The sequence below is a fragment of the Ornithodoros turicata genome, chromosome 2, assembly GCF_037126465.1.
Source record: "Ornithodoros turicata isolate Travis chromosome 2, ASM3712646v1, whole genome shotgun sequence".
Classification (NCBI taxonomy): Eukaryota; Metazoa; Arthropoda; class Arachnida; order Ixodida; family Argasidae; genus Ornithodoros; species Ornithodoros turicata.
Window position 1 is genome coordinate 6,511,243 of NC_088202.1, and position 25,320 is coordinate 6,536,562.

The 25,320-nt window shown below is 46.1% G+C and overlaps 1 protein-coding gene and 1 pseudogene across 1 annotated transcript; one reads left to right on the forward strand and one right to left on the reverse strand.

The window, feature by feature from the left end:
• The first annotated feature begins 17,297 nt into the window (after positions 1–17,297).
• Positions 17,298–20,322, forward strand: LOC135384280 (uncharacterized; annotated as a pseudogene).
• Positions 20,323–22,069: 1,747 nt separating this feature from the next.
• On the reverse strand, positions 22,070–23,371 carry LOC135384281 (uncharacterized). The gene has a single exon (XM_064613491.1). It carries the CDS (start codon positions 23,369–23,371, stop codon positions 22,070–22,072), a length of 1,302 nt encoding a protein of 433 aa, XP_064469561.1.
• Between the last annotated feature and the right edge of the window lie 1,949 nt (positions 23,372–25,320).

The following is a 25,320-nucleotide window of genomic DNA, read 5'->3' on the forward strand; positions in this document are numbered from 1 at the left end:
TAACATGTTGCGCCCCAACTACAGCCACGAATGATAGGCTTATCGCTTCTGATTTGAAGAGAGTGGGGGTCATAGGCATTTTATAGCAATTATCATATATACAAATTGCTATACGCCCCCCTCGCTCTTCCAATCAGAAGCGGTAATCCTATCATGGTCAATGGTTTGCGGACAACGTGCTATGCGGTGAAGTTCTGTTCTGAGAGTGTAGGATTCACGCAAGATGCACTTCTCGTCACGGATAAAGCTATCATTGCCCACAAGATTGTTGTGTTCTGCACGTATCACACTGTACCTCCCACGGTTGCAGGTTCCGTGATGTCCTCTTGTTTTCACGTGGTTTCCTTTTTGTACAAAAATGAGATGTTCCATTGAGACGCGGAGGAGGACAATAGCTTTCCTTTTGATTGAGAGATGCATCTATAAAATGCACACAACAGAGACACGAACACTGCATGTGCAGGGCGTTGGAAAGTGTCAGTGCTCTTCTATGCAACGGAGCAGCACCTCGAAATGAGCGCTTGCAAGTGCGCGGATCCAGGGGTGTTCGGACATGCGACTTTTTTGTCCCCCTTGCGTCGATTTCCGTCGTATGAATGTGTGTATGAATGAGCAAAAAATGTAAGAGTGAAAGGAGGGTGAGTGAGAGTGAGTGGCTGGTTTGTCGTCCCTTCAGATGACGCACCCCGAAAGTCGCTGGAGAGGCGTGTTAGCTTAGCTCAATTGGTAGAGCCCTGGACCGGTAATCCAGAACATGTGGGTTCGATCCCTACAGCTGGCTAACCTTTTCAGTGACTTTCATCTTTCATCGTTGATTTCTTAGGCAATTTGAGGCTTTGTTTGTATCTGTCCCTTCTATGTTGTTCCAGCCTCAGAACATCAGCTTCTCTCTTATTATAATCGTGTTCACGAGTAGTATTTGGCAACGCCATGGTATGGTATACACACTGTAGTTATGTATCTAAGAATTAGGTATGAATGACAGCTCTAGCGGCAGATTCCTGATGAAAGTATTTGCCGAAATTATACATTGTCGACAGAGCAAGCACCAGATCAAGAACAGTCAAGATACTTACGTATGGACATACATGGCTTATGAGAGCTCATGAACAGTTCAAAAAGAAAGAATGAAAAAATAAAGGCATAGTACATTGCACTGTAGAAGTGCACAATGAGAGTGTAATTATCAGTGACATTCTTGCACCTCACTTCCGCTGGTTCACACGAGCAATGCAGTCATGCAACAACACGTTAATCAGCCACTAAAAAAACGAAACAAAGATGAGTTACTTGCATACATCATCTGGCTACGTCATTCTCACATCTGGGTCTTGGTGTTGGTTTCAGCAACGAGGTATCAATGAACATTTCCACACATTCCGCATTTGCTGCAGTTGTTGGGGTACGAATAATCCGCGTCTGCTTAATCACTCATCATCACCAGCATCACTGCCCATTTCGTGGCACGAGTGTTTTTTCTTCGTCTCAGAATAAAATGATTTAGTTGATCAAACCTGAGAAAGAAGACGGTCGTTGTCTGGCTTTGTTCCCCGAACGACTGTGCGTACTTCCGTCCTGCCAACAAAGGTTATGGGCCCAACCAGGTTGACTCCTAGAGGTCAACCAGCAATTTTTCGTTGGCTACTGCGATCATCGAAAGGCTTATAGATTTTAGGACCCTGGACGTAACAAATTTTCTTTAGTCGAGACGCAAAGCTTAAAGAAGATAGACATGATTGCGAACTGTTGAAATCTTGCAAAATGACCCTGCTTGTCACACAAATTACGTATTTAAGTTAGGAGGATTGCGAGGACGTCGCCATTGTTTCCCGAAATGAACAGGAACATTCAGCGGACGAAACTGAAAGCTCCAGCAGCTCCAGTAGTTGAACCACGCAGATCTACACGAGAAAGGAAGCTCCCCCAACGAATACAAATAGACCCATCGAAAAAGAGCTACTGTAAATTGCTCGAGGAAGAGCTTCAAGAACCTTGTAGTTACGACGAAACTATTACCTTACCGCGGCGACGAGAATGGAAGCAGGCAATGGAAGAGGAACTTTCTTCATTGCATAAAATGGGCACTCAGACTCTTGTGAAGAGAGAACCCGGTATGAAAGTCCAAGCGGGTCTTTCGCACACAAAGAGGTCCCACTGGAACAGTTGCAAAATATAAAGCACCCGTCGTGGCAGTGGGCAGCTCACAAGTTCAAGGGATAGACTACTTTGGGACGTTCTCTCCAGTAGTGAAATTAATCAGCTTGTGTATACATGTTGCACCCGCAATTGAAGAGGGCATGTTTATGGGACAACTGGGTGTGAAAACAGCCTATCTTCAAGGAAAATTGGACGAAGTGGTGTACATGGAACAACCTACTGGAAACCACGAAAATGAGATGGTTTGCAAGTTGAACAGATCAATCTATGAACTGACACAATCAGGAAGAACCTGGTATAAGACGTTGGAGGTAAGCCTGCTTAGACAAGGCTATAAACGGTTGGAGTCATACAGGTGTGTGTACCTTCTCCGAAGAGGAAACGTGAGCGTCATTCTAAGGGTTTACGTTGATGACATGATTATGTTCGCAAACACGCAGCAAGTGTTGCAAGACGCCATTGATGAACTTGCAAAAAGCGTTGACTTAAAAGACCTGGGTGAACCCAAGTATATACTAGGTACAGCAGTTCACCAAGGGAGAAAGGCTTATATGTTGACACTCAGTCCAAGAAAACAGATAGACGACATACTGAAGGAGTTCCACGTGGAAGAGTGTAAACCGGTGAAAACACCAATGCACGCTTCAAACTGGAAATCTCTACTACAGAACGAAGCACACACTCTTAACCAGGTAACGCATATGTAACGGTTAAGTACCGCTTGGCCAAGAGGTACATTTTTTTTTAAATGTACCTCTTAAATTTAAGAGGTACACGCGCCCTCACATGCGGTACATGCAACGGATAGCGCGCAGCGATTTAGGCCTACCCGTCGGGGTGGTTCCCCTCCTCTACGATATATTAACTGCCCCAGGAAGCTACGCTGTACGATAAATATCACGAACAAATACCTTTATTCGAAAATTACATCCATTGTCCATTACCATTGTCCATTATCATTACATCCATTGTCATGATGCACAAACGCCGAACACACGGGGCACAACGTATATGGATGGACGCTGACCACTGCATCTCTCCTTCACCATTGCTGCTGCTCTGTGGTCACGCTTCTTTATGTATTCCACACCTTTGGATTGATGTTCTTCCCCAACTTCCGTTTCTTCCGCAGAACGTAACACCAACCACAGAAGATGATTGACTCACCGATTTACGACATCACCTCGACATAACCTAGGAGAAAATACAATGTAAAAAAATCCAACAACCGAAATAGCTTGCCTGAAAAACATTCCTACTTGCTTGTGTAATCCAGGTGTAATGTGCAATCTAGGCTTCTCTAATTCACGCATCAACGTTCGTGCATGAAGCGCAAAGGTCCGTCCCTCAGTCGTTGTGTCCAGCCAGCCGGTGATCAGGACCACTGGGAATCAGAGCGAAGATGAACGAAAATGCGCCGTGCGGACGAATAATTACTTCATAGATATAATACGCACCTTAGATGACTCCAATCTTGAAAGCGTCGAACGAGTTTCTTCAAAGACCGAGCAGACTCATCCTCGCTCCCCGACGTTTCAAACAAACTGATTTGCCAGCGGTTGCAAGAAACGCATTCTTCCCAAATGAGCGATCCCTCACGGTGACGGGTTCTAGTTATTGCACTTCTTTGATGGAATGATAGTGCTGATTCATTACGGCACTGCTGCATAAGGGAATTTATTGACTGGTATTCGGAATCACGTGAAATATTTTTGCAGCGCATGGAGATTGTGAGAAGGCGTTCGTACTCATGCGCCGGAAACACGCGGTATACACATGAGGTACAGCTGCTATAGACTGCGCTTAAAAGGTACCTAGCCGGTACGGATGGGTCTTGGAGCCCTTGTACCATTTGAATTTCGCAGTGGTCGCGAACTGTACCTGCTGGTTTAGGACTGTACCTCATGTGTACCGCTTGGCCCAGGCGGGGGTCCTCTTTCATGCGGTACATATCGGGTGCTGGATTTAGAGTGCAGGAAGACAAAAAGGAAGCACAGAAGAACACAGAGACACTACACGTACCGTACCAAAGTCATAAGGGGCCAACTTATGTACTTGGTTCAGGGAACTAGACCGGACATTGCTTTTCCAACTAATTTCTTGAGCCAAATCAATAACTCTTTTTCGGAAGTGCATTGGAACTTGGCTAAGCGGATACTGTAGATATGTTGAACACAGATAAGAAGAACAAGATATATGTGGTGCTCTGATATCTTAGATACATGACCGAGAAACAGCATTGGGACATAGAAACCTGTAGTGCACACAATGACGGGATGTCTTTCAGAAGGTGAGGCACATTCACTATCCCCTCTATTATTTGAATGTTTCAGTCCCTGTAAGTGAGAAATGCAGGACAATTGCTTAGTAACCCCTGCTACCTTGAAATATTGTAAATCACCTTCATGAAGCCAAAGCTGCTTTCCAATGTCTTGATGTTGACATCCTTCATGAAGCCCTATATGTTCATGATTATGTGAAGCAACAGCACAATCCGAATATCCATGACGTGCCATAGTATCGTGAGCCACTTTACCAGGACCAGCCTTTCATTATGATTGCTTGTCCATGGGCACCAGTAGAGGTGGTTTAGAATGCTGCGGCACCATTTTTGTAGCACCGAATCCTACTGCATGTATCCTCTTCCTGGGACCTGAGCAAGGAAAGGCAGAGATTATATATAGAGGGTGTCTTTTTTTTGGCGATACAGATTTTTCATTTAAAAAAAACCTATTAGGGCTATAGACATGCGCACGTTCTTGGCCATACGTTGCTCGACCGTCAAATGACTAGGTACCTAAAAATCGTTAATTAATTTTTAATTATAAAAGCTACGAAGTTGTCCCAAGAAGGACATATGTTCCTTTCGGTGACCTGATATTGTAGCCGTCTTTAGGGGTGTGGGGAGACGGGTGTTGGGTAGCCCCTGGTACAAACGCTTCCCAAACGAAGTGGAATCTCTCAAACATATGAGAAATGCCCCGTTTTCTTGATGAACGAGCAGCTCTCGGCAGAACAGGTCAACTGCTTCCCACAGTATTCATGTCGAGTGCCCCACACAACACTGGTATTTTCAAGTTTGAGTACCAGAGTCGGTTCGTAGCTATGACAATGTGCTTAACAGACTGTACATAATTGTAGCGTGCGTACAAACATACAAAAGCCATTTTAAATGATAATATTCGCTGGGTCACTTAGAAAATATAAAATTGTCTTTCATGAAGCACATAAATAAAAGATTTCAGTGTGTTGGTAAATATTATGCTGTGATAACAGCTCTGAAAAATATCAATATAATAGTACGTGACGTCAATGAAACACAGATGGACGAACACAGTACCAATGCCTCATAACGAACAGGCACTACTTGCGCCGTTTCATATAGTATTGCCCAGACCGGCCTCGGTGGCTCTGTCGGTAGCGTGGTCGTCTTCTGATCCCGAGATCGTGGGTTCGAACCCGGCCGAGGACGGCAGCAACTTGGTGGCAGGGTACAAGTTGCTTAGACACGCAGTCTTCGAGAAGGGTCGTTAAATACTGGATGCTGTGTGATGAGCTTTCATCGCATGTTAAAGAACCATCAGGTGGAAAAAAGCAATCCAGAGACCGACCGCTGTGGCGTTGCTCATGATCTCAGTTGTCTCGTGACGTAAACCCCCAATTATTATATATTGCCAATTTTAACGAAGTAATGTGCATATCGTGCGCCGAGATTTCCGCACATATAAGAGAAATCTCAAGCACGCAAAATTATTCCACCTGCCGAAAACTGCGGTGTTACGATTATTCTACAGCGACGAAATGTCCTGAATTATCACAAAGCACCATTGTCAGCATGTAAACCAAGGCCACGACTCTTCTGATAGGCTACCGCTGCAAAATAAATGTCTAATACATGCACACCTTCGAAACGTGCGGATATATGCAACACTTTTTGCACGGGGCAACTCAAACTGAGATTCCTATAATTCCTTGTTGATTAGTTCTCTATTATTGCCGTCCGCGGACATGTGCACGATGTTGCGTGTGTCGTCTCTGGTACCGTGGCAACACACCAATGAAAGGACCAGGGTATAAGCAAATGAAGTTAAATATTCAGATAAGTGCAACAGTTGGGTGCTACAGAGAACTGTCGGCGATCCGTTCAGCCTGCTCATCATCGGTTGAGAGAAAAGACAGCTGGGCCACTCTGGTCTCCGCTTATATCCCTGCGGTCGGCATGAGGAAACATTCCCCGAATCCTTTGTTGGGCGCGAGAAACTCTAGCAGTGTCTTGGGGTGAATAATGTCTCTCGTACGGGATACCAAAAACAAGGAAAGGCGACACCTTCGTGGAACTCATCAGCTCCAGCGCGTCCCGGCGCCGAAACATCCTCCACGAAGACTAGCGCAGACCGTGTTAGACGTACACTTTTCTGCTACAGTGTACGAAAGTGACGATGCCGACAATGTTGCAATATTGTTACAGATTGAGAAGCCCATTTTTTGGCGTCATTGAAATGCGGTGCAGTCACACTTGCCTGCAGCACGCACATGCCTGTCGTAGCCACGACGGAAGAGAGAGTTGTTGTCTTTTTACAAATGGTTAAACGTTCTACAAAAGAGAACGTCTTCTCTTAGCCATGGATTTTCTGACAAACTTAATCACAGTGAAATTGGGCGGTCGCACTCGTTACTTGAACACACGGAGTAGAAGCCACTTCTGCAAACATCTCCCTCCACTAGCCGCCAGCATCTCTCCCAGAAATCCACGACGCACCATCAATATTTCCTGCATGATGTGTTTTGGTCTGGCATATTCGTAACATGTATGTTATCCGCTGGCCCCGCATTCCAGGCAATTCCTTTCAAGTCAAATGAGCGGAAACCGTCACTCTGCTCTACCGCTGTCACAAACACCATTCTGTCTTTACGGTGCTCGTGTGTTGGAGCGGAAGACGACATTGGCTGTTTAATATTTGTTCACCAGGTACAGTAGAGTTCGCTCTGGTGGAAATATCGAACTACTTAGATGCGCTGCTAACTAACACCGTTCGTTTAGATTTGTTGTTTTTCTACTGTTTGCGCTAACTTTTCCTCTCCGGTAAATGCTTTCATCTACTTGATAATCACGCACTTCGGCATCGTATGGTGTCTTTCTGTCTATTGTTATCTTATTTACTTGTTCGTGATAGAGCCGCTTTAACATGAAGTTTATATGTCCCGCATTATTTTCTTCCGCCTTTACGCAAGAAAAATGCATTGAACTGCGTGGAAAAGATCGACGATTGATAGCGCGAACTCGATTCAGAAAATCATCAGTGGAGCCGAATACTTTCACTTGGGGACCTCAGTTAAATTTCGTATTTCATTTACGATGCATGACACTCGTGTTTTTCGACATATATCAGCTCTCGTATACAAAAACAAACGTTCTATGTGTGCAAGAACACGCAATAACACGTTAGTCATAACGGATTTCCCATTTAAGCGAAAGTATTCGGCTGTTCCCTTCGTAATGAGAGTGAAGAAGATTTATGTTAGTGTATGTTCCACGCGTGTGGTGAACTGTAATTAGGCTCCAGGTTGTCATTCAGGAATTCGCACGCTCAATTTGCCACGAGCCTAATATGGCATTACGGAGAATCTCAGGACACCAAAACAGCTTTCGCTTAATTTAATATCACTAATTGCTCGGAAGGAAGAGATAGCGAGATGGAAGGGAGTAAAGTGCGTGACGCCGTTCCTTTCTAATCATTTTCTCTGGGTATCCACATAACCGTGTCCTAGCGCATTCTTCCCGGCTAGGGAACGAAGCGACACTGATGCATGACGCTGCAGCCTAATTCATTTTGCTCCGAAAGTAGATAGGGGGCTCTGTAACGTGGATATTATGGTGTGCCATCCACGTAGGCTGATTAAAAGGAGGAGACACACCTCGCTCTGGGCGTTGCTCCGCTTACGTCGGCGGGAAATGATTCGACGACAATCGTCCCATAATAAATATCGTTCCTGGGTCAACCTGTCAATGCGATCTTGTTGCCCTTTTCTTTCCTTTGACGGTATCGACGTTTCCGTATTCGCGCCCTTTCTAGAAATTCAACCGGACTAGGTATTTTTAGAATGACCAAATAAATGTGTTGCAACTGTAGTGTCCAACCCCCATTTATGGCGTGTAGACATGTGCAGAAAATAGCGTCTAAGCGCTACCATCGAACAGCCACCTTGTTTATTTGGAAACCATACATTCCAAAACTATGTCAAGTGCTGCTTGCTCCAGGGTTGACATAAACGCAGCTTCGCGTTGTGGATCAGGAGGAGAGCCACCATAGCCGAGTTCAGCGGAAAGAACGAGAGAGATGGTTTGAACTATCACACTCGTGCTACAGGGGTGTCAGCCTTTAGCGGGGAACAATGTTGCCTTCAGCAGTTGTTATCAAAGCGGCTATTGTTTTGATTGTGGCGAATATGCAAGCTGTATGGTAATTGATGTCGCCCAGTGAGTATATTGTTTGCACGCTAGTACTCATCTGGGGCCAATCGTGCGCGCCTGAATTGATCATCAGGAGCGCTGTATATCAGGACTCAGTATAGAGAGAAGTGTGAACATTTATTCAATTTAGAATTTCATTTTCAAAATTCATTTGAGAAAGCCGGAAGCAATCGAGCTAGTGATACTTAAAAAAATACGGTAATAGCCAATCTGACATATTGGGTATGGAAACAACAATTTAATCGTGACTTCTTGTGCTGTGCCATGTCTCACGTTGCGGCCCCTGGTATTTTCCGATGCTCAGTAGAATCCTGTGTGCGAGAGAACCAGTTGAATGCGGAGTGACATACTTTTAATGTAATGCCGGCTTGCTGCATCCCGTAATGATCAATGCTTCAGATGATGAAGGCAGCAACGTAACAAACAAAACAACAGGTGTCTAAAACAACAGTGAGAGAAAACACCAAGAGGGGATGGGTCATGCTTTTCGAGCTACGACGTGCTACGCATTTTTTGTCTCATATATATAATAATAATAATAATAATAATAATAATAATAATTGGGTGTTTACGTCGCGAGACAACTGAGATCATGAGCGACGCCACAGCGGTCGGTCTGTGGATTGCTTTTGCCCACCTGAGGGTTCTTTAACGTGCGATGAAAGCTCATCACACGGCACCCCGTATTTAACGTCCCTCGCGGAAGATGGCGTGTCTAAGCAACTTGTACCCGGCCACCAAGTTGCTGGCGTCCTCGGCCGGGTTCGAACCCGAGATCTCGGGATCAGAAGGCGAACACGCTGCCGACTGAGCCACCGAGGCCGGTATATATATATATATATATATGCAGTGCATATATATGTTTACAAGTCGAGCGTGCCACAATCCCAGCTGTGGACGGCCGTTTTGGGCTTGTTGGCTCTCATCGGCACTGCGTAGGGATGTGACGCGCTCTCGGGTCGGCACAAACACTGTGTCTCTGCAAGACATCAATGGTCCAGGGTGGTAGCAACATATATATATATATATATATATATATATTCACACGTATTGTGGCCTTATCTCATTGAATGGAGGTATCGAAATTGAGTGTGTCCCTTGTTTCATGTGTCGGACAACAACTCATTTTTTTTTATGCCAAGAAGAAAAAGAAAGGAAAGAGATAGAAGATCGTGATGAAATTTACTTTTTTAGAACTTGATAAAATTACACGTGGCATATGCTGTCGTACTGACTCGGCGTAAAGTACTCCTGTCCACCGCGTTGCATGGTCTCGAAAACCTTCTTGGTTGCTTACCTCGTAGGAGGTACGACTAGATACGAACTTCCGGAAGACGTTCCTCCCACCTCTCAAACATTGACTTTGGCCTGTGTGAAGGGATAATAGGCTTAAGGGATAACCCAAGTGCGAAGGGCTATTTTGGGAGTACGGTTTTTGTAGAGAACCTGTTTAGGGAGAGAGCCCACTGCTGCTGGACACAAACTGGATATAGGGTGGTGGCGCCCCGTAGTGACAGCATTTTAGACGCGATAGGGAAGGGGGAAATTGGGACCGCTCCAGAATCGACTCAGAAGGGAAACAGAAGATGTAGAGGGTTTGGCGTTCCTGATCGATGTCGTAGGAATATCCCGGAATGTCGGAAGCTGCAGGAGTGCTGTCAACTGGCAATAGAGAAACACTGTCGTCTCTATAAGGGGCGCTACATCACTCCGCTTTCACACGTCGGGCGATGCTTGTGGTTGACTGCGTCATCACCTTAAAGAAGCGAATGAGAAGGACGAGTGGATTAACGATGTCTGGATATACTGCTCCTGCTCGTCGCCATCGATGCAGAAGCAGGGTAGCACGGGCAAGTTCGAATCGGCCATGCAGTTTGAAGCTGCAAGCTGATGTTCAACGACTACATATACACACAGGAAGTCTGAAAAAAAAAAACAGCAATGAAATATTCTGCAAACTAGACAAGACATGACGTGCCACTACACTGTGTGCGAAACAAAAACATTTTTGTACTAAAATTATGAGTGTCACTGCGGTGTGGCATTCACACGTGGGTTCGTGGCCTGGCAGGTTTGCATAAGAAATTTTGTGACTAATACTTCTGTCACACGGCACTTTCAAAGCGGATCGAAGCTGATCCGCATCGAGTTTCTGAAGAGCGTTCGGTGGGCAACGTTGCTACACGGCCCAACTCGATGCGTATTGAAAAGTTGACTTGCCGACAGGCGGCGCAAATAACCCCGAGGATTTACGCTGGTGCTGGCTAATGTGTTCCCAAAAAGTCGAGAATAGCCGTATCCACTTCCGCATTGTGCTGTTTGTTTATCGAACCTTGATCTCGTAACTTTTTTCTCCCGCGTGGTTTCGTTATCATGAGTGCCGAGGCAAAAAGAGAAATTCCACTTATGATAGTAGCGATGACGGACCTCAAATCTGAAGTCGAAGCAGCAAAGAGTGAAGCGAACGACATAAACAGGCAGCTATTCTTCGTTAACGGCGTAAGTGTTGCTGCCGCCACTGCGTGTGCTCCGACGGTGCAGAGAGAAAGGTGCAGATTGGACCGTAACGAACGTTGGTTCGAAGACACATTGCCACACCTTGGTGAACAGTTCTTTAAGCAGTCATTCCGCGTCTCGCCCAGTACGTTCCGCTACATTGTGGATTCGTGCAGGTCCCTCCTGCAGCGTGAACACACGACAATGCGCTCGGCGATTTCTGTCGAGAAGCGAGTGGCGGTGAGCCTGTACAAGCTCTGCTCATCTGTCGAGGACAGGTCGATTGCGAACCTGTGTGGCATCGGGCGTCGGACAGTCAACACGTTATATAAAGGGTTTTTCGAAGCTGTAATCGCCAAACTTGAGTCTGACTGGGTCAAGATGCCGTCCGCAGAAAGAATGACCGATCACATCAGAGAGTTCAGCGCAGTCCTCGACTTCCCTTAGGCTGTGGGAGCGTTGGATGGGTGCCATTTCCCGGTTTCACCTCCTAAGGGTACCGCAACTGACTACTATAACTATAAAGGGTGGTAAGTTATTATAACGTATTATACTATACAACAGGGTGTGTGCTCTAAAAGGTCAGTCATAGTTGATGTACAAACATACGCTGCCACACAGTCAGTGAATAATTTTGTTTGTAGGTTTCTCTGGCTTGTAAATGTCACCTAAGTCTCTTACTTTATGCAGGTATAGCATCACATTGTTTTCCGTGGTGGACAACCGCTACCGCTTCCTTTATGTCAACGTTTGATCACCAGGTTGTTGTCATGATGCCTACGTCTACGAGCGGTCTAGCCTGGCGCAGTGTGTCGAAGGACCTTTATTTGCAGCACCCGTTGCCATCATCAGTGGAACAGCAGTCCAGTCCCCCCACTGCTCCTCTGTGATCAAGCACTCCCTTTGACGTCACACCTGGTGGAACCATTCAGTCATAGGGCACGCCTGGATGATGACATGAAGGAGTTCAACTACCGCTTGTCAAAGGCTAGGAGGGTAGTGGAGAATGCCTTTGGGAGAATGAAGGCCCGATTCAGGTGCACTATGAAGCGGATGGAGTGTGACCTGGAGAATGTTCCATTGGTCATTCGCACTTGCTGTCTACTGAACAACATATGTGAAGCATTCAGTGAACTTGTCATGCAGCAGTGGGCTTCAGACTCTGAGATTACCAACATTTTGTATGCGCAGCCAGATGGAGCTACAGATGCAAGGACTACCAGTGGAGATGCAGTTCGGGCTGCAATTGTTCACTACTATAAACAGCGAGAACAACGATAAGGTGAGAGAAGGAGCTGCGCTTTTCATTCACGGTGATTCAAAAAACCTTGTTATTGCAGCGGCGAATTTTTCCTGCAGCAGCAAGTGACGTTCCCTTAGTTCTACCTCCCTGGCATGGGCTGCCCCAAACAGGGTGTCGAACCGAAACGTTTTTCGTTCCGGTTTTCGTTCCGGTTCTATCATAAACGGTCCGGTACCGGTTCTGTTCCGGAGCAAAAAATTACGGTTCATACCGGTTTTGAACCGGTTCCGCTTCTGGTGGGCATATTCATTTCCAGAAAAAAAAAATCAATGTTGCAAAATGTAAACCCGTTTATTCCGCACGCATGGTATTTAATATTAATAGGCAGCTGTGAAATTGGTAGCTCCTGGTTCGTGTAGGTGACTGTCTGTTCAAATAGGCTTTCCCCTTTCTTGAAGCCCATGATACAGACGGACTTCTTTGTCGCGATGTCATACGTAAAGTACTTTCTTGCTGGATTGGTGCGATCGCGTCCCATCCGCATGTCTGTTGCTGCTTCCTAGCCAGCAAGCACCACCGCACGAGTACGACGCAAATCGAGGTTTTCTCTCCTTTTCCTCTTCTTTTTCTTTCCTTTTTCCCTTCTTTTTCTTTTCTTCGTGTCCTGTCCACAAAAGAAGCGTCACTTCGTACGCGCTTGCCCTCGCGGATACGTAAATGTATTTAACTTCGCTGTTCTCAAATAAGGGACGCGTTGCGCGACATTACCGATAGAAAAGCCGTTACGCAGCCTCCCTTGGGTCGTGTTTAGTTCAGGAGGGTTTGTGCGAATGAAATTAAAACGAACACTACGGCACATTGGTAGAGAGTCACAACCGGTCACATGTACCTTTAAGTCTATGTGCGCGAACGGTAAAACGTTACCAAGGGTTCATAGTATACCGACATACATTCCACCGTAACCGTAACCCTCGTAAAGTATCCGTGACATGACTTCAGAACACACGACGTCAGTTTCATTCGCTCATTCGTAGTCCAAACCGGCGAAGCTTTTTCTTGGACCGAAAACCGTTCAATAAATTTTTCGGTTTCCCTCCTGAGCGAAAAAAATGTATACGGTTTCGATTCCGGTCCGGTTCGCACCAAAATAGCGTTTTTTTGTTTTCGGTTCTGGTTTTCAGTTCGCTCCGGCACCCTGGCCCCAAACTCTCCCGCAAGAGCTTTTGCTCTGTTAGCAGAGCCTGACGGAAGTCTGATGTCCCTGTTGTGCGTCACCGTTTCCGGGCAGGGCGTTGTGGAGCCTGTTGGCTTGGTGAATCATCGTCCCTGTCATCCAGCCTCCTTCTATAGTTAGCTCTGTGTTGCCATCAGCCTCCCTCGAGGCTTCAACACCATCCGCAGAGGACGACGATGTTGTAGCAGGACTGCTGCAGCTTTCACTTGCACTGCCGTGCACCATCTCATTGACAAACTGTATAAATATATCAATCCGATTAACCGTGATATGATTTCTACTCATGATGTTAGAAAGGTATGGAGTGTGTGGTACACCATTGCAACTTTTCGGTAGCTATTTAAGTGAAAATATGTAGGCATTGGTAACACGAGTTCTACTTATATATAGGCAAACCTTGGTATACCCCGAGGGTCCATTCCAACTAAGACAAAGTTTTCCTGTTCAGAGGTTGTTAATGGTGTATCACGCATTAGTTCCTTCTCACATTATATATGCAATTGAAACATATGGGCTAACATATCCTGCTACTTTAAGGCAAATATATTTACTACAAAACATAGCATTCCACATTTGTCTGTTTTTACCATGCTTTGGAACTGTTAGATTCGCGATTAAACTTCTTGGTATTTTTTACATTTACACACTCATTAACTGTAAAATAAGTCTCATCATTTATAAATTATTTAACGACATGCTAGATATTCTGATATATTATATATCAACGTTACAAGGAGCTCTACTCGCTACAGGCTACGTGGGGATGAATTAACGTTACCTCTTCCTCTCCCAACAACCAATTATTCGTTAGATATGTTGTCCTGTCTATTTCATATTTATGGCCAAAACATGAAACAACCTGCTTGTCTCGCTGCGATCCATCTATCTCAAAAATATGAAGATGAACGTTTAGTGACTTCTCCCTGAGTAAGAAGTTTCGGAATGCATCCTACTTCTGGAATCATTTCAGAGCTAACAGTGGATCACTGGAGAGGAATGATTTATTGATAGTGGTAATAGCTTTGCTATGAAGAGTAAAAATGTATTTTGTGCAAACAAACAACGCAGCGCAGTAAGCATGCATGGCATGAATACATGCAAGTGCCGTGGGTCTAGCTACATCAGCTTTCAACTTTCGGCTGGAAGCCACATACCGTTGCCACAGAGGTCCCTTTGTTACAGCTCGTCTCTTCCACAAGGGTCTGATCGTTTATGGGAAGAGTTCCCAACAAGGAGTGCATTCAATGGCCCCAGACCCAGTTGAGTGCCCCGTCTTGACATATTTCCTGGAATGAGGTAGTCATATAAAGTAGATGCATAGCCGACGGGAACAGCCAAAGAGCTTTTAAGCAGCCAAGCACTCCCGTCAGAATGCTAATATAATGACTGCAAATTGTCTCATTGCCCTAGTGGATGCAAGTCTGACAGTGTCAAGTCGGGTATGACTATCATTTCGCGTGAACAAGTAGATGAACCTTATCGGTCATCACTCACATAACCGTCCACTTGGTTGCTTGTTACCCAAGTTAAGTTGGCGCTACTCTTTCATTCATTATTCCCATGGATAGCACAATGTCACACAGTAGTAATGCATTCATCTGGATAAGTGGCTTTCATCCTTCATTTCAGCACTCTCCCTGAACGAAGCTGTGTTGAAGAATTCGCACGGTTCATAGTGGTACCGACGTGACTACTACAGCAATATGGCCAACTACTTGGCATAACAAGAAACAGTGCACAACTTACCGATATGTCTGTCCTAGGTTCCGTTCCTAAAACGGCATTACGTTTTTGCCGCCTGGGATGGTCTAGTCGGTCCTCCCAGATGTCGATAAGGACAGACGTTTCGCGCTCCGCCCACAAATTCCGTGCAGATGATGCAGTTCTCTTTGATGCCATTACAAACAGACTTCTTCCTGCTTGTTAAAGAAAAAACAAATGCAGAATGTACCCTCAAACAGATCGGCGCAAGCAAACAAGAAACTGCGTACGTGGTGTCGAGAGTGGTCGAGATGATATATATATATATATCTTGAAAAGTTGGAGTTGGATCGGACGGCTACGTAATTATAGTTGAAATAAATGGGAGACAGAAGACGAAAGTAGGGGAAGTAACAAAAAAGGGGTTTATTAAAACTTAAAAATTATAAAAGTTAGGGAGGATGTCTACGTTACGGCGGAAGCTCCGCCTTCTTCGGGACAAAAGAGTTCTTTTGTCCCGAGTGCTCAAGTGAGGGAGAGTGCTCCTCCCGAGTGAGGGAGAGTGCTCAAACGTCGCCCACCTACGCATTGCTGATGAAGGCCCAATAAGGCCGAAACAGCTGTCCAATGCTGGTGTGGCGACGTTTGGGACTTATAAACATATGTTCAACGTGCAGCCAAAGAGCCTATGCTATTTTTCTTCAATTAATACTTTACTGGCTTCGCACTGGGCTTTCAGAGGTGAGTCACTCACCCTGACGGAAGGACATCACGTTCCACGTGACCTTGCGACGCCACTCGCTCAAACGTCGCCCACCTACGCATTGCTGATGAAGGCCCAATAAGGCCGAAACAGCTGCCCAATGCTGGTGTGGCGACGTTTGGGACTTATAAACATATGTTCAACGTGCAGCCAAAGAGCCTATGCTATTTTTCTTCAATATATATATACATATATATATATATATATAAAGAAAGAAAGGCAACCGCAGTTGCCCGTCATACTGTCACCGTGAAATTCCATTTGCCTGGTGCAGTAGCATTTGCAAAATTCATACGTTTTTATTTAGTACTGCAAATGATCTCTGCCTTCGAGAATGCGGACGGCGGTTTTCAATCCGTCTCGAGGACCTCAATCCCGTTCTAGGGACCGGATGGAGTTAAGTAGGATCGGATTTCGATCCTACTCGATCGTGTCCGTGGGCAGCGTCGGGCCCGCATTGCGTTCGACTAGCATCGGCTCGATGCGGTTCGAAAGCGCCCGTGTGACAGGGGTATAAATTAATTTGCTTTTTCATTAGGACTTTTCTGAGAAAACTGAAATAGCAGGATAGTACGAAATCATTTTTCGCGCTCATTCAACGTTCGATATTTTGTCGCGTGCTTTGAATTGTTCGTCTACCAAATTTGAAATTTTGTAGAAGTGATACCGAAACTGCAGATTAAATGACACCAGAAGTACACCCATCCTTATCGCAAGGAGCGTCACACGGAAGGAAAAATCTGACTGACGAGGAGACAAATTTGAGTCAGAAGATACCTCGCACAAGTTGTCCACCACGTGGTATAACGCACCTGCGATAACAGCATTTCAGGCTTTGGTGTAAGAATTCTACCGCATATTTAAGAGGAACACTCGGCGTATGCTTTTACACTCCCTCGAAAGTGCACACATGGGCAACACAGCACAGAAACACTTTTGATGATACGATCAATGCCTTACACTTTTGCTGATTTTGGCAAATCACGTCAGCAAGATCATTTGTGTACACTGCGTGCATTGTTGTCCCGGTTAGGTCTTCGATGGGTCATTCCATACCAAACGTCCCTGATATTGTGCTCGACTATCTCCGATTTCTTTCAAATAAATAGGTGCTATGCAAAATTACTCTGCGTCTGGCAACAACGAGCGCCGAGATTTAGTCAGCCATCTTTGTGTTGTCGACCCAATCGTCCCGATAAACGTGCTTCTATCGCAGTCTATCGGCTCTACGATGACTGCTCGACTGCGTTTTCCATCTTTTGGCCATGACATGTGGAAAAACGACTTGGAATTTCTACCCTGTCTGTCAGATGATACGCTGGGAGGCTTGTGCGCGCTGGCAGAGCCGTCGGTCCGGCAACAGAAGAAATCTTACGTCTTCACCGTCGAGGCGTATACGCCCAATCTTCGTCGATATTTACAAACGCGTGCGACATCAGGTACGTAACGTTTTTTGCTCTTCTGAAGTTAAGCGTTCGTAGATCATGACGACGCGGGAATATTTGAGACCAGAGCCTGCATTTTCGCACGGTTCAGCAAATATGCGTATAACTGCTGCTACTTGCTTGTCGTAGGCGCACATTAAGCCTGTGGAATGGTTCCATATTTTCGTTTACAATGCAATATGTGTGAAGCGTCTCGATTAAGGAGGGACACGTCCCGCTTTGCTACCACTATTTTCAACGGAGTAGGCGCGGTTTGCAAATGCCTGTGTGTGAGGTATCCGCCCAACGTGAAAATTTACTCGCTCACTTGTTCACGTTTGACATCACTTTTGCGTAACGGGAGAGCCACTTCTGTCAACATTTTGAGCAGCAGGTATGATAAGCCTAATCGCCTCGTTCCTCTGACGTGGACGAAATGGTTCCGGGACATTTCATCGAACATCGTTTCGTCGAAAAATGGACGTTTCATTGAACGCCGATTCATTGAGACTTTGACATTGAGACATTACATCTGCACTCTTGCAGTCGTGGCATCATATATGCTCGGGCAACTTGCTACAGGAGCCAGAGGAAAACTGGACCGGAGTATAAAGTACAGCTGAAAGCTGTTCAGTAACCGATGCATACTGTGACTGCGCTATTGGAAAGGAGAGCCCATGCAGTCATGTCCTTGCGGCAGTACGACTGCTTATTTTGTTGAAGAAGAAAGGGTACAAGGAGGCACCACCGGAGCTGTCATGTACCGAGCTACCTCAACAGTGGAGGCGTCCTCGTCGTCAAAATATTGGACCGATGAGGGTACAGGACGTAGATTGGAGGAGCCCCCGTGAAGGTGGTGTACTTCTGCCAATGCCGGTGCGGCTGTTCGATGCTCAGGCCAGGAGTATGGACCAACAGCACAAGCTGGAGTCTTTCCAGAAGTTGAGTGAACGTCAAGCTGGCCTTGGGAACCATGACTTCGCTGCTGTGCTGCGGGCTGCAAGGAGTCCTTTCTGCAACACGAAGCTTGGAGTGGCGCCTCCTTCCTCACCATTGACCTACCTCCTAGTTTGCAGGCAAGCCTGCCTGCAAACTTTAAGACGTGGATCGCTGCTGACATCTCGGCAGGGTCCAATATGGTCAGCTCTGTGCCGGAAGTGCCACTCTTCTGCGGAGCAACACAGTATGTCTTCCCGGACGGGCTCGCCACAGAAGAACAAAGTATACTGATGGTAAGTGTATGACTTTGTTCATACCCTTACATGTATCTTTGCATATCACGTGTGTGCTTACATTGTTGGAAATTGTGCAGATAACAACAAACACAATGCAGTGGAAGGAAATCTTCTACACTTCGAAAGAAGCCACAGGAATGGTCACTGAGCCAGCTGCAGGACTCAAACCACATATTCTATGCTACGGGTCAAGGGCTGTGCTTTTTAGCAACCTGGCCACCCTCGGAGGGGAGTCATTCGGAGGGTCAAGCACATGCTTTCGCCTCGATACATACTCCGTGCGGATCTTTCGCACAGGCACCATGGGTCCATGCACATAGAACTTTGAGACTGTTCTCGTTGTCAGTATCAATAACCTGGGTCATGCTCTCTGCAAAAGTGACAACAAATGATACCATATTCCCCTTCATCAGACTGCATGCTGGAGTAGGCCAAGACGAACTGGCACGCTGCAAAACCCCATATTTGATGGCATTCGGGTGTAAGGTACCAACTTTCGGAGTCACAAAAACTGTCCTCCCTGGATAACCTAGCGTATACCGGCTAATGCGGGGGAAATACGGCAGGTGTGCAGTGAGGGCGCGCTTTGGGGTCAAAAGGCCCCTGAAACCGTACCTTTGGTAGTGCATTTGTGAAAGGGTAAAAGAGGGTGAGTCCTCCCCTGCCATATAAACCTCCCATACAGCCCCGCTTGACATTTTTTTCTGGCTACAGTATTGGAATATGGTAACAGTCATGTAGAGCCTGGTTGTCTTTCCTTCCCTCGACGATATTCTCTTCGGTCTCGATGTTCTATGCTGTTTGCCCCGAGGATGATCGATGGCCGTTGTCCCAAATTTTAACACATCACTCTTCACAACGTCTGGTTCAAAATTGATATTCACCCTTTTTGCTTTTGCCAGGACATAGTGCATCAGTGGAAGAGGCCAGGGAGCTGGAGCAGAACTCGAGGCAGCAGGCACTTAGTGCATGCTGGCATCAAGGGCGCCTACACAGACTCACGTCATCGTGCTTCGGTCAGGTGACAAGGAGAACAGAGTGGAGCGAGAAAGGCCTGCGGAACCTCATCGAGCCAAAGGACCTCTCACGAGTACGTGCCATAGAGTACGGGCGGAAAAATGAAGGGCCGGCAGCAGAACGCTATGCCGAAGTTATGAAGCGCTGTGGCCACGATGTCTCACTGCGACACAGCGGTCTCATCGTCCATCCGGGGTGCCCGTGGCTAGGTGCCAGTCCTGATAGATTTGTGTACGACCCGGAGGAGCGCACGTATGGCGTCCTGGAAATCAAGTGCCCATATTCCTTGAAAGACACTGATCCAGATATCTATACACTGCAGCTATCGTGCATGAGTGTTAGTGAGAATGGGGAGCCAAGCCTCAAAAGGAACCACGAGTACTACAAAGTACTAGTCGGACAAATAGCATTATCAGGATGTCAGTGGGCTGACTTTGTTGTGTTCTCCAAAAACTGGATTGCTATCGAGCGCATCAGGTTCGATGAACATGCATGGAGGGACATGAAGTCAAAACTTGACAAGTTTTATTTCTCCCATATGCTTCCCTACATTGTGAAGAGCCGGCAGCATCTGCCTTGACCGTGTGTTATGTATTCACTAAGATGTAGTGTGCTTTTCCCCCCTCTGAACTACAAGTGCAGATTCCCTTCCTGATAACCCTTACTGAAAACTGCCTGCCCTGAGAATCTGACTAAGGACACACACCTCCTATAAATAGCAGCATCCAACTTCTCCTGAACCCTTAACGACAACTGCCTGCCCTCGGAATCTTTGACTACGGACTCACAGCTCCCATAAACAGCAGCATTCAACCTCTCCTCCTCGTGGTGGGAGCTGGGCAACGGGCCCTCTTCGTGGGAGGGCCTGGCTAACCGGGCTCTGAATGCTGCATGCAGCTACTCAAGCCATGCAAACTGTACCACAAGAGGCACGTTTTTGTGTCAATGTGTATAGTGTGAAAATCTCACTAAAATTGTGCCATTTATGAAAGAATGCGTTATCTAGACTATCCCACCAAATGCGTTTTCCCTGCTTTCAAACATGCTCTATGAACGCTTCTCCCTGCCTACTTTTGTGTGCTGTCCAAATGCTGATGTCTTTCTAACACCATGGGGATATTGTCAATTTGTGATTTAATTTTCTCCTGCTTTCCATGCCACTGTGCTACTCTACCATTTCAAAGCATTAATAAAGTCCTCGTGACGTGCTGCACAAACTCTGGATGCCTTCAGCACAGTTCCATGGACGATTCTGTAGAGCAGTCAACAACAACTTTATTTTTGACCTTGGAGAGTGGGGAGTTTCATCGCCACAGGCGATACTCTACCCCATTGCGGTGGGAATGTGGGGAATAAAATAACGAGCCCCTTCACAATAACGATCGAAGTCCGATGGTGTCCAGAAATGTCAGAAGAGCTTTGAGCGCAGAGCGTTACTGGGCTGGATTGGGCCAGGGACCAAGCAATTTTGATAGGGAGAAGGGGCGAGAGTACAGCTGACGAAGAGACTCGGAGAGTGTGATTTGGGAGGGTTGGTAGTGAGGGCAATGAAGAAGAATATGCTCCAGATCCTCAAGAGCACCACAGTGGCAGCAGGTGGGAGAGTCAAGTTGTCTCAAGCGGTAACGCCACTGAGCTGTAAAGGCCACATGGAGGTGCATTCGGTGGATTCATGCAGCATCTTGACGAGAGGTGTTTCGTGGCATGCGGAAAGCGAGCGTTGGATCAACTCTGCTCAACATAGAGGGGGGAAGAATGTCGGTTGTCCGTTGGCGGGAAGCCAGGGGTGTCACTAGGCGTCGCAGAATTGAACGGCGGTCTCCTCTCAGCAGAACAATACCGGTCTGTTTCCGATACGAGAGTGCTGCTTCTGCGGCGCTGTCGGCCTGCTCGTTCCCCACGACACCACAATGGGCTGGAACCCACTGGAGAACTAGCCTGTGGCCTGCTGCGTAGATAGTGTGGTAAGCCATTAACACATCTGTGACTAGGGGTGCGGATGGGCCTCGAATGCCGGAATTTTCAATTCCTTGAAGTGCAGATTTGGAGTCTGTAAAAACTGCCCATTCACGTGGTGTAAAATCTGCGATGTGTTGTAGAAAGAAAAGGATGGCATAGAGTTCCGCAGCTGTGGAGGAGGTTGGATGTGAAAGGCGTCTCCCGTGCACTACGCCTTCGGATGTCCTGTAGAGCAGTCAAACATCAGCTCTCTTATTCATTTTGCTGTTTCTTGTGATGCAAATAACATGGAAGGGCATCATAGATATGCCACATCCTGTTGATTTCAAAGGTGCACCAAATTTTTTTTCTTCTGTAACTGTACTACTTCAGTGTTGAATTAAAGGGCTTTGAAAGTTTGTAAGAATAGCTGTCACAGTCCAGATTTGGTTGATGACAGGAGCCAACGAAAGTGGGATTGGCCCCAGGAACCCACTCCGTGAGACGCACTCTCTGTTTGACGTGGATCCCGTGAACAGCTCGGACACAAAGCTGACCAGTCCATTTGGTGACACCCCTATGAGGCCTTTAAATGTGTTTGACGACTTGTAAGACGAGTACGTGCTTGACTGTAGTGACAGAGATGAAGGCACTTTACAGCGTATTTCGGTCGCATCAAGGATCACCCTTGTTGAAGCATATTTGTGCAGAAACTCGGTCGGCATTGTTGCATCGATGACTTCCCTTGGGGCCCAAAGAGGCAGGGTGCAGAGCTTGGCATACATGAAGTTTATCCATGATGTCCATATCCTGGATACCGTAGATTGCGTGATGCAAAACCTGTGACCTAGGTCAGCCTCAAGCAGACCAAGTCGCAGTCGAACTAAGACCAAGAAGAGTTCATCTTCTACACTAAGTTTTCTTTTCCGGCCTACAGTAGACTTTGTTGTACTACTGCTGCCCTCAGTGCGCAAAACATTACAGCCACGTTCACCTGGGTCCAAGAACTCCATCAAACTCATGAACTGTTCATAGCAGGGCAAACCGGTGTAAAGCATGATATCTTCATCTGAATGCTTGAACTTTTCGAGGGAAAAATTTGATGTCCTTTGTTTTTCTTCGTCAAGCTGGCACGCTAGAGATTCATTTTGTGCCCGCAGTTCGTGGATGGCTGCCCTGGCAGATGTAAGCTGTTCCTCTAAGGCAGCACACTTGTCTCGAAGTTTCAATATTTCTTGGTCCTTCCCTACGATGATAGATAGCAGATGCTCCTGCCCCTCTGTGCTTGGGGCATTAAAGGCAGGTTCGATAGAGTTGTCGCCATTCATGTCACTGTCGGTGATGGGTATGTCATATTCCTCGGTCGGAACATCTACGCTTTCGGTTGGCTCTTGTGCTTGACTTGACTGTGCGGCTGGTGATCGTGGTAGCAGTGGTGCAGCACGCTGTTTTGGTGGCTTCCGAAGGCTGCACGGCTTGTTAAACGCAAACACTGATGGCACAGCTGTGTCTCTGAGAAGTCGGTGACCACTGGCAACACCACGAATAAAGTCAGATGTGCAAAAATGTTTTGAGCACACCTTTGTGTACTTGGTCACACGAAAATCAGGGCCTTCATCTCTCGTTAGGGCGATGATCCACTTCTTGAACTGTGTGCCGTCTTTAGGGAAACGATGAAAAGATACCTGCATCGCAAAAGGACACAAAATGTACTCAGTGAAGATGATAAGAGGGAATACTTGGACACCACAATGTAACCTTGGCTATCACGAGATGACTTCTCATCCAATAAAAAGATGATTAACGCTAGGGTCAGTACTAAACACACTCGCGGCTCTGCGGAGCAATACACTGCCACTGCTGCACGTTTATTATCGGCGCAGCTGTATTCACGTGTCACTACATTCCGTGCATGAATATGGCATAAATTAATAGAACTAACGTATCAAAACTTAACCGCAAACGTTTCTGCCTCTCTGTATTCATATATAGCACGTAATCATGTCGTATAAAGTCACCATTCGTAAAAACGCCAGCCAGTGAGCGGTAACGAAGCGAGTACAATTTTTATTCTAAAAAATAAGGTACATACCTTGTTGCCATCGCTGTCTGCGAGTCCACGTTGTTTACACATTGGCACGCAACAGTGTAGAGGCATTTTTGCTGGATTAAGAAGGCTCAGGACGTGCCAGCGAGCGACCCGTCAAGCAGCAGGCCATAGTGCGCACTTGCCTCTCGACAACACAAAGATGGCCGCCCCAGTTGCAACCGCGTCCCCGAGATGGCGCTTCCCATTTTGCATACGGCCTATTGTGGTCCGTTTTTCCCATGCACCCAATGCTCTCCCGGCTTATTTTTGCGGCATTTTTTTTTTTTCGCGCCGTGGTTACCTCTTGAAGACTTGCGATGCGCCATGCGACTTACCTGGTGAACAAAATAAGAATAAAAAAGAATCTAACGAAATAGCTTTTTTTTTTTTTGCAAATTGCAACGAGACCTCTTCTGTGTGACGGCAAAGCGTAAGACTTTCGTGTCAAGACCAGTTGAAGGTTGGTCGATGCTTTTTATCGAGAGTTTATGCCCAGCGAAAGCTGTAAAACTTAGAGAGCTTTTAGTTTTTCTTACGGAACTTTGCAACTTATGGAGCGATTTAAACTGTTTAGCGCTGTTGTCTAGGAGATATAGAACGTGTTAAAAATATTTGCGGCGCGCAGACTTCGAAGAGTACGCAGAAGAAAATTATGAATTTCGGAAATATTGTATTTTAAAACATATGCAGTCGTCAGTTGCACACTGAGATGGTCCTGATAAGAATATGAGACCAGTTGCGTTTGATAGAACGCCCCTTGAACATTTACTGTACAAAGTTCCATCGAAACACTTTTTTAGGGGGCGGGGGGGGGGACCAGTTGGGAATGGACTTAGAACTTTCAAAACTGCTTTTTTTTTTAGAGCCTGGCATGTGAAATCCATATCATTGCAGGCCGTGCAATGGCATACTCTCGTTCAAAGAAGACCAAATCATTCTGGACTTATCCCAACTGCATTACCTTTGCATACGTTGCAGTACAATATCAGTTAATTTATGGTTTTTTTGTTTCGCAGGTGCGTAGGCAAACCTTCATGCAGGAGTTCGTATACCCCTGGGATAAAATGTTGATCAGGTCATGGATGCTTTACCAAACATGTGTCACTACCGTCACCTGTGCAGGTACCCACCCCAATATTTAGAAGAGTGTGTGTAGCCGAGAAATAACTTAATGGCAGCGTATCCACACTTCAAAACACGGTACATGCTGCCTATAAAAGAAGGAACAATAAGAATTGTGGAAGTGAGCCAGTGATTCTTTAATGATTTGAATGAGAGGAATGGGCGAAATACATAGGATAGACACTAATACAACGAATCTTAATTAACTCCCTTGCAGTTTCTGCTGCTTTGCAATTTACACGATCATGAAATTCATTCGCTTTAGCGACACTTTCCCATATTCATATCTGTCTACAAGAAGCTGTGGTTTCTTCTGGTGAAAGTACCGACTTCAATAGTCAATAATGTCTTAATCGCAGGTTTCTTTTATAGCTATGGTTAGGGATTGGTTTTCAGAGGTACTGGACTTAAAATTTTGCTAGGCCATCA